A 10,133-nucleotide genomic window follows, 5' to 3' on the forward strand; every position below is an offset into this window, starting at 1 on the left:
ATAAACTCCTGAAGACAGAGCTCTTCAAAGAGCTCTTACTCTCCTAACACCTCTAACTAACTACCTTCTACTACCAGATCAGGAGAATCTCTCACTATCTTTAATAAACTCCTGAAGACAGAGCTCTTCAAAGAGCACTTACTCTCCTAACACCTCTAACTAACTACCTTCTACTACCAGATCAGGAGAATCTCTCACTATCTTTAATAAACTCCTGAAGACTGAGCTCTTCAAAGAGCACTTACTCTCCTAATACCTCTAACTAACTACCTTCTACTACCAGATCAGGAGAATCTCTCACTATCTTTAAGAAACTCCTGAAGACAGAGCTCTTCAAAGAGCACTTACTCTCCTAACACCTCTAACAAACTACCTTCTACTACCAGATCAGGAGAATCTCTCACTATCTTTAAGAAACTCCTGAAGACAGAGCTCTTCAAAGAGCATTTACTCTCCTAACACCTCTAACACACTAACTACTTCTAACCCCATTTCCTTCTTCCCCTCCTTCACTTCTCTATCCCTTTATTTCCCTTCGACCTCCTTTAAGCCCTATCTAAAAATGGGTTATCTAAATTCCTATTACTTTTGTACAAAAGCGTCTGCCAAATCAAATGTAATGTAATGTAATGTAAATCCTTTCTAGAGCACAAAACTTTTAAGTGTGAGCTTTGTGATTACAAAGATATTTGCAATGCAAAAATTTTTTTAGCCACTTAGGAGTACACCTAAGGAGGCATGACACAGTGAGGTGCCCATTCAAAAACTGTAATTTTAAAACCAATCTTACTTCAACATTTAGTAGTCACAAAAGCAGGCTGCATAAAGATCACACAGTAAAAGACTTCAGGACTTCAATTGCAGTTGTTAATGAAGAGGAGGACAATAATCCTGAGGAAGTGCAGAGTTTGGATCAAGCTGTGGAGATTGAGAGTGAGTCACCGTCTACCTCTGGATTATCAACAGAAAAAATAGACTCAGGAACTCTCCAGCATAAACTTGCATCTCTTTTTCTTTGTATGCAAACTGTGTTACATGTTTAAAGACAAGCAATTCCAAAAATACTTGAGGAGCTAAATGATATAGTGTATCTTTCAAGTTTGCATGCACATCAGGCTGTAAAAGACATTCTTAGAAAACATAATCAGGATCTTGATGACTCCGTTGTTCAAGAAGTATTAGAAGCCGTTTTCCAGACAAATCCCACCCGATTCGAATGTTATCATTCCACTGAATGGACGTTATCACGTGAAAATAGGTCCATATAAATGGTTTAGTATGTACCTACTGTGCCTACTAGAAGGTGCGATATGTTGTTGTTAGCCATTTCTATCGTTGTTAGAGCCATTGCAATTGTCCATTAGGCACCTTATGTGCCTACTGAAAGGTTTAGTATGCTGTTGTTATCCATTCTAATCGCTCATCGCTCAGGCCAATAAGGAACCAGCTACAACGTAGGTGTGCGAAGGACAGGCCAATAAGGAGCCAACTACACAGTGGGTGTGCGAAGGACCAGTGAAATGCCAGCATTCGCGGATCCGCGGGCATCATTCTGTCCCAGCGTTTGACCAGGTAATGTCGTGTGCTTGAGTAAACACCAAAGTACTAGTTGAAAGAGCCTTATTGTGACTGAATTTACGCTCCATGTTTCCCTAACAGACACCCATTGTAGTTGCTTAGCTCAAATGTTTGTTTGTTTGCTTTGGTTTTGTACAAAAATGTGTCGAAAGGCTAGCTAGCTTGCTAGATAGCATAACTAGGCTAACTAGCTAAGCTTGGCCTACTTAGCTGGTTCGCTAGCTAATGTAGCTACATGTCTAGAATGAAGATGTGCTGTCGGCTGCTTCTGCTTTCATAATGCTGTCATATCTACAGCTATGGTTTGTATGAATTGTTAAGGATCTTTGAGGCTTTCGTGTGGTATGACACGTTTATTTATTCAGCGTTAAAGTTACACCCGGTGGCTGCGCCCAGCTTTAGCTGGCTAGCTAGCTGACTAGCGATGTTCCTTCTCATGTTTAAGCTCAATATAGAGACTTTGTGATGGGCGACTTGCTTCAGTGTTTTTTTTTTTTTTTTTAAATAGAACTTCTTCTTGTAAATCTTGTACTTTGCCTGAAAGATAAAATGTAAGCTAACTGCTGCTATTTTATACTGGCTGTTATTAATGTTAGCTAGCTTTGTTGCTAACCTTGCTAAGGTAAACCTTCAGGGAGCATAGGGGCTTGTCTTTAATAGCTTTCACTGTAACGTTATTTGGGGATTTGTTGAATCAATGCCAGTATAGTTGTTTCAAGGTATTAATAAATATTTCTTTTACAGTACACATTGAGTCCGAATTGTAAGAGCCAGCTTCTTCTTCCCATTTCAAGGTAAGATGCATAGAATTGTACCAGTGTATCTCTCTACTGTTAGGAAAAACAGCAGTATTTTAAATTTGCTTCAGAAATCTAGAGGGTCCTTTATTTTCTTTATCAGGATTTTTTAGGGTTGCGAATTTAATTCATCATACGTAACCTGCAGTTTGTAGATCAATTGTGTCCTTTAATCAGAGAGCTAAGATAGTACATGTTTGTTTAAACTCTGAGCTACAATCTGTTGAAACTATACTTAGTTTTTCAATGTAGCTTACAGGATATAAACTTTTTATAAATTACGTAGTGAGCTTTAGGCAAACAATCTTTTATGGTTGCGCCTTTAAGTATTGTGCTTTTCCAATGTACTTTGCTGGCGTTATTGCCATATATTTAAGTCTTTACTTCTTTGGAAAAATGCAGAATTTTCTTGTGATTTTTATGGCGTAATTGTATGCTTGTATGTCTTTTCAGGGTCTGCATGGCTCAGACAAAGCAAGGAGGTAAGGCATCTTACATTATCTAATGTAAATGTCAGTACGAATATTTTTTTTTTGCCTTTTCTATCTTCAATTAAATTGTAAAGTATGCCAGTGTTGGTACATATTTCAGTGTTTAATAAAGTATTTATTTTCTGTTGAAATGAAGTGACTTGATGTGACTTATACTATTTGTTGTAGCTGTGTGCTCTGTAACTGTCCTGTATATTGTAAACAGTGCTTATCAGAAATCGTTGCACCCAGAAGGAGTTTTAGTGCAACCGATGTGGTATCGGGGGCAGTCATAGTAAAGCTCTGCCTTGTAGCCATCTGACAGTAGAGAAAGTCCATTTGTGTGGTTTGAACCTGTTTGATTTGTTGGCATTAAAGTACTGGCAAGTCTCTGAGATCACTGATGGCATCACTTTTTACTGAATGTCTGCAATGACTTGCAACTTTCAGCCAATACAAATTCCTTTCTAACTGTATTGAGACTAGGGGTGTGCCATCGTTATCGCAAAAATACCATGAAATAGCGTGATCTTATTTAAGGGCCACATTGCCCACCCTTATCTGAGACAGATTTCACTCACAAAGGATGCTACCAACACAACTGCATGAGTAAGAATGGAAACCTTGTTCAGGACAACCTTATTTAGTCATATTTGGGTACAAGAATAAAGTTCCTCATTGCTCACATCCGGCTGAGCATAAAACTTCAATAATTAGCATATGTCAAATTCCTGCAAATTGATATTCAAGTTGAATGATTCCTTCTGGATGCAACGTTTTTAAGTGCGTTTTTGTTTTTAGAAAGAACAGCGATAACTGAACCTCAAAAGCTCTCTCTAAAGGCCCTCTTTGACAAGGGCATGACCAGAGTTGGATCACCACTTATCAGCACTGCAGTGGCAGAGACTGGACTTCCGCAACATGTTATTGAGGTAAACCTCAATTGCAAATAAAATTCTTTGTTGCACTGCAGACCACTAAAGACATGTCATTCTCTAGTCATTCCTTGCCTATATTTGGACTCTTATTTATTCTTTGGAATAAATAGTGCTTAAAAAACACCTTAGTTACTTTATATGGCCAATAAATGTTTATATACATTTTATTCTGTGAACATTATTCAATGGGACATCACTGGAATCCTCTAAATTACGCAATTTTATTCATGAATCTTCTCATCCTTAAAGAAGTGTGAAAGATCCAGAACATCAAGAACCAGTTTAAATGACTGCTACAGCCTGCAAATGTACTGACCTCAGGCTGATGCACATTAGCATTAGCTTGCATGTGGAAATGTTAGTATTAGAACTCTTAAACAGTTCTATAAGAGTTTCCAGTGATTTACAGGACAACAATGCACACAGAATAAAATGAATGAGGTTCTAAATGCTTGTACTAACCACAATGTAATGGAGATGTTTTTTCTTTATTGTTGAAAACCAGTTAATTCCTTCTAGGGCATTAATCAGTTACATACAAATGTTCTGAGCTTCATAACTGAAGACCTGAGTAATGTACAGCCATTAATGTGAATATTTGTGTTCTAGGGTTCTACACACACACACTATTTACAGCGTTTGTCATGTATTTTTGGTTTTATATCGTAAAGAAATACATAACTATATGTAATACATTTGATTGGTAGAAAAAAAATAGTGTTTCAAAACCAAAATTACAGTTTGGACATAAGCATTTTCCCACCGCTTCCCATGATTTTGTATTGTTCTTGTTGGGGCAAAAATAGTACACATGGTGTAATAACTGGACTTGAATGTGTGGTAGTGAAACATGATAACGAGTACAAAAAACTATCGAAAAACCTTCCTTCTTTCACCCCCAGCATTTAGAAATACAGCACTTCAAGCGGATGCTCCCAACAGGCTTAGAATGCTGATTAGAGGCATAGCATTGACTATTTTAACACCATTAACAATCTCAAAGTATCTCCACCCTTCATCGGTAGAATTCTATTCTACCATCACCAATAAACATACGGTTTCCATGAAATGGTTTATCTATGCTTGCCCCTGAACTTTGTTTTCGTACAAGTCCAAAGTTCCCATCAAGTGTTACGATCATATTTCCATCTTGCTAAAAATGAAAAGAGAAAAGGAGAAAAAACATTTTTTTGACTAACTGTAACTTAAAGCAAACGTTTACTTGCAAGTAAACAAAGCAGCAACTTAAATTCTTTACACTAAGAAAGATCCCACATTTCATACATAGTAGACACACAGTAGCTGGATACAGACATAGTACTGCAGATAAATTCATACAAATCAGATTTCTGTAAAGAAATTTGCTTTGGGTATGTTTGTGTTTATACCTATTCCAAAACACATCAATGTCAATAACTCTACGAAATTGTTGTCTTGTCCTTGTCTTTACAATACCCACCTTTGGGCAAGCAGGACATGTGCCTCCATCATTCAATTGAGGGCAGAGATCAACCAAAGTTCTAAGTCGAAAGCAGTGGTGCCTAAAATAGGATATGGATTCACCTACCAAAGCTCTGTACAACATATTCACCTATAATGCAAAAAGTGGAAAATGCAAACAGGTAAAAGCAGGACAGTTATTCATACTGTCATAAACATACACCAGGACTTCGACACACTAGGTAATACAATTTGAAACAAATGTTTCTTACCTCTGCAAGGGTGAGGCTGTTTTTCCAGCGCAGGGTGTTACAAAAGCCATCAACTGATACCTGACACTCCAAAGATAAAAAAATAAAAAGTTCTAAAAGAGAAATAGAGAAGGCTGTCTGGGGCTTCTCTGCAGATGCTGGCCATAGTCCATATCTTATTAAGGTGCAGACTTCAGGTTCACAATTGCAGAGATTGACACAGATGTTGCAAAGTCTCCCTGTCAAATAAGTACAAAAAGAATTTATATTAAATATATGTTAAAGTGATCTGTATTATAACTTCATAAGCTTCAGGAACAAAATCTAAACACACATTAAAACATTTAAATAACTGCTTTAAACTCTGCCCTAATTTTATACAAATTAAATTCAGAATAACATACCTGAATTGACAACAACTCTCATTTCCCTTTTATAAACATTATGCTTTTCATGCCCTTCAGGTAAAACTAATTGTAAACCACTTGAAAGGGGTTCATAATAGGCCTTCTGTTAAGGGTAAGAAAAAAAGACATTAAACACTGTCAATACATTATAAAAGATCATTACAAAAATAACTGTCTACCAAGTAGAATGACAGAAGTGCAATAGAACAATCACAATTACAATCATATATTACTTGATTAAAAATAAATCTTCATTCAACTTGTATTGACTTAGAAATTACTTTGATATGGGCAAATTAACATGGAACCTACAGTGAGCATCAATTAAAGAAACAAAACCAAATGTCACGTATTGGAAATAAAATAAGTGTTTACTGTCAAACTGAGTGCATTTCATTTTAATGAGAAAGTCAAAAATTACTGTATATAGCTGAAACTTATAGGTATAAATGTGATAAATATATAGAGAAAACGCAGCTTTTGACCTTACATTCCACTTGTCGGGAAGGTGCAGCAAATTCCTGTGTGACTTTTTTAAACAAGCCTCGCAAAAAACTGTGGTGGGACCACAGTCCAAGCATCTGTAGTCTCCATGGTCTTGACAGACAATGCAGAGACCTGTGATTGGTGCTGAACATGCAAATGACACCTTCAAAATATCATCCTTGACTAGATCCCAGGCACTTATTTCTCTCCTTTTAGCCTTTGTGTATGCAGTCTCAGAACATAAGTTACTGCTCTCAGCTATTTCGGGAGGCTCATCCTGATCTCTTGATGGATGGAAAGTGCCCACACTCGAAAGAATATCACCTACGTAGACCTTCTGTGCACGAGCACCAGGGCGCTTCTTGAACAGGTGTATCTTCGATTTCCTGAACCGCAAGGCTTTTCCCATATCTAAATACAAAGATGAAGACTGCATAAATATTATTTGTGCTTAATGGTTGCTTCAGTAATTGATCATATTTAGCACTTCAGACTGAAAATGTTAACAGTTTACAATCTTAAACCATGGACATTTTTTTTCAATGTTTCAGTGTCAACTAACAAAAAGTCAACAAACGGAAGTGAGGGTTTCTTCATGTCATTTGATAAATGTCAATCCTTTTAGTAAAAGTAAGGCACAGAACTAATGCATTAATGGATAAAATATTGACAATCTGTAAAATAATATTACAGTGTCTCTCAGTCAGGACTCAACAAGAAATGGCTACAAGATAGGAGTGTGCCATGTCGTATTATATGCAATAATATTGCCAATATTTTTTTTATATTGTGAACAAAATTATACCCTGAAATACTGTGCCATATCACCCATCCCTAAATATCACATGAGGGTACTACTTTTTTTTGCTATTTTTAAGCTCAGTTCATATTACATCTACTAAAGACAGATTATACCTGTCCAGTACATGTATTTTTTTTCTTTAATTCTGGATATATGGAGATATTTGGAGTGCATTACTAGTATCATGAAATACAGGATCATTTACTTCTATGGACAATGTAATAAAATTATTGTATTTTTTAATATCTCAGTTAGGGGTGTGCCATCTCATGCCGTATGCAATAATAAAATATTTTTTTTATTTTGTTGTAGTGTATTCTTGTATGTAGGACCAAAAACGAAGGAAGTATTAATTCATAACTGCACATATAAATGTAGAAACAAATAACTATATAAATAAATGCACATTTTAATGCATCTGGCACACACTTCGCTATGCTGTTCAGTGTGCCGGTGCACAAATAGCTGTCCTGTACTTTCAATATCAGTGAGACAACAACATCGCAGCTATAACCCTACTGCAGTAACAACTGCCAGAAATGAATGAGGGTCAACAGGACAGTGTGGAAATAAATAAATAAATACATAAAGAAATGTGTAAATAAATCAATAAATGAATGTAGAAATGTTGAAATGAATGAATAAATAAATAAATAAATAAAAGTTGAAATAAATAAATGCACATATAAATGAATATATAAATAAGAAATGTATTTATTTATTTATTCACCTACTCGATTATTTATGCGTGTATTTATAACACACATTTATTTATATTTATATATACATATACATACATATGTGCATTTATTTATATACACGTCATTTTTGGTCTTCCATATTCTTGAAATATTTTTTTCCAATGTTGTCATACCACCCAAAGTATAATTATCACAAAAAAAACCCTGCCCTACACTATATTTATCAGTAAGGATGTAATGACCACCTCCTTCTTTCCACAGACTCTTTCCATTTTATCAGTTGAACTGTCCATATAGCAGCACTTATAAGTAGGGATACAACTTATGATTATTTTGGTAGTCAACTACTCTGATGATTATTTTTTTTCGATTAGTCAACGATTATTTCTGTCATATCCTTAATCTCTAAAAACGATAGAAACAGCTTAACATAAGCTTTAAGAAATCCATTTAAATGTCTAGATGTCTTTTAAAATCACTTTTTCACACAGGGCCATGTAGGTTTGGATTTTTTTCTTCATTTAAAAACAGCACTTTGTGTTTACATGTGTTGTTTTTGAATAATATTTAAATTGGTTTGATGTTCCGAAACATAAAGTGTGACAAACATGCAACAAATCAGGAAATCAGGAAGGGGCCAAACACCTTTTCACACTGTATAATGCCCAGAACCATATTAATGTGGTTATAGAAGCTGAAAGGGGGGGGGGGATTTTAATATTTTCACTGGAGAGTGTACATTGAGGGAATCGTAATGTTTACAGCAAGTAAAAGAACATAAACTACTATTAATTAGCAATTAAATCCATAAATGGTGAGACAAAATTACAATTCTATGCATCTTACCTTGAAATGGGAAGAAGAAGCTGGCTCTTACAATTCGGACTCAATGTGTACTGTAAAAGAAATATTTATTAATACCTTGAAACAAATATACTGCCATTGATTCAACAAATCCCCAAATAACGTTACAGTGAAAGCTATTAAAGACAAGCCCCTATGCTCCCTGAAGGTTTACCTTAGCAAGGTTAGCAACAAAGCTAGCTAACATTAATAACAGCCAGTATAAAATAGCAGCAGTTAGCTTACATTTTATCTTTCAGGCAAAGTACAAGATTTACAAGAAGAAGTTCTATTTAAAAAAAAAAAAAAAACACTGAAGCAAGTCGCCCATCACGAAGTCTCTATATTGAGCTTAAACATGAGAAGGAACATCGCTAGTCAGCTAGCTAGCCAGCTAAAGCTGGGCGCAGCCACCGGGTGTAACTTTAATGCTGAATAAATAAACGTGTCATACCACACGAAAGCCTCAAAGATCCTTAACAATTCATGCAAACCATAGCTGTAGATATGACAGCATTATGAAAGCAGAAGCAGCCGACAGCACATCTTCATTCTAGACATGTAGCTACATTAGCTAGCGAACCAGCTAAGTAGGCCAAGCTTAGCTGCCCAGCTATGTAAGTTAGCCTAGTTATGCTATCTAGCAAGCTAGCTAGCCTTTCGACACATTTTTGTACAAAACCAAAGCAAACAAACAAACATTTGAGCTAAGCAACTACAATGGGTGTCTGTTAGGGAAACATGGAGCGTAAATTCAGTCACAATAAGGCTCTTTCAACTAGTACTTTGGTGTTTACTCAAGCACACGACATTACCTGGTCAAACGCTGGGACAGAATGATGCCCGCGGATCCGCGAATGCTGGCATTTCACTGGTCCTTCGCACACCCACTTTGTAGTTGGCTCCTTATTGGCCTGTCCTTCGCACACCTACGTTGTAGCTGGTTCCTTATTGGCCTGAGCGATGAACGATTAGAATGGATAACAACAGCATACTAAACCTTTCAGTAGGCACATAAGGTGCCTAATGGACAATTGCAATGGCTCTAACAACGATAGAAACAACTGGCTAACAACAACATATCGCACCTTCTAGTAGGCACAGTAGGTACATACTAAACCATTTATATGGACCTATTTTCACGTGATAACGTCCATTCAATGGAATGATAACATTCGAATCGGGTGTTAAAATCCTTTATCTCAAACTTCAAAGAAAGGTGTTCTTTCTACAGATTACAGAAGAAATGTCTACTTTAAAGAGAATTTTCCAGTAATTGAACCAACAGAGTATCTTTTTGATAGCCAGAAAAAAAGTTATTGTGTATATATACCAGTCCATCTAGTTCTTGCTAGTTTGTTTAGCTGCCGGGACGTGTTGGACAACATTGAATTCAATCATAAATCATCTCATGGTTTTT

General features: G+C 36.1%; 1 protein-coding gene across 2 annotated transcripts; it reads right to left on the reverse strand.

Annotated features, from left to right (window-relative positions):
* Positions 1-4,539: 4,539 nt before the first annotated feature.
* LOC125793113 (uncharacterized) lies at positions 4,540-9,768 on the reverse strand. Of its 2 annotated transcripts, XM_049473390.1 has the most exons (7): positions 9,529-9,768; positions 8,717-8,766; positions 6,372-6,778; positions 5,879-5,984; positions 5,496-5,713; positions 5,243-5,374; positions 4,544-4,936 (listed from the first exon to the last, which is right to left on the reverse strand). In XM_049473390.1, the coding sequence occupies exons 3-7, from the start codon at positions 6,774-6,776 to the stop codon at positions 4,799-4,801; spliced, it is 999 nt and encodes a 332-aa protein (XP_049329347.1). In that variant the 5' UTR covers positions 6,777-6,778; positions 8,717-8,766; positions 9,529-9,768; the 3' UTR covers positions 4,544-4,798. The 2 variants fall into 2 exon arrangements, with proteins under 2 accessions (XP_049329348.1, XP_049329347.1); XM_049473391.1 differs by lacking the exon at positions 5,243-5,374 and having other exon boundaries at positions 4,540-4,936.
* Positions 9,769-10,133: the final 365 nt, after the last annotated feature.

The sequence above is a fragment of the Astyanax mexicanus genome, unplaced genomic scaffold (genome assembly GCF_023375975.1).
Source record: "Astyanax mexicanus isolate ESR-SI-001 unplaced genomic scaffold, AstMex3_surface scaffold_37, whole genome shotgun sequence".
Classification (NCBI taxonomy): domain Eukaryota; kingdom Metazoa; phylum Chordata; class Actinopteri; order Characiformes; family Acestrorhamphidae; genus Astyanax; species Astyanax mexicanus.

Bases quoted from the DNA above. Each gene is read 5' to 3' on its own strand.
- LOC125793113 (XM_049473390.1), bottom strand. From the start codon at position 6,776: ATGGGAAAAGCCTTGCGGTTCAGGAAATCGAAGATACACCTGTTCAAG. The intron at 5,985-6,371 runs GTAAGGTCAAAA...TACCCTTAACAG, and splicing joins ACCTTCCCGACAAGTGGAAT to AAGGCCTATTATGAACCCCT. The intron at 5,375-5,495 runs GTAAGAAACATT...TTTGCATTATAG, and splicing joins ACAGCCTCACCCTTGCAGAG to GTGAATATGTTGTACAGAGC.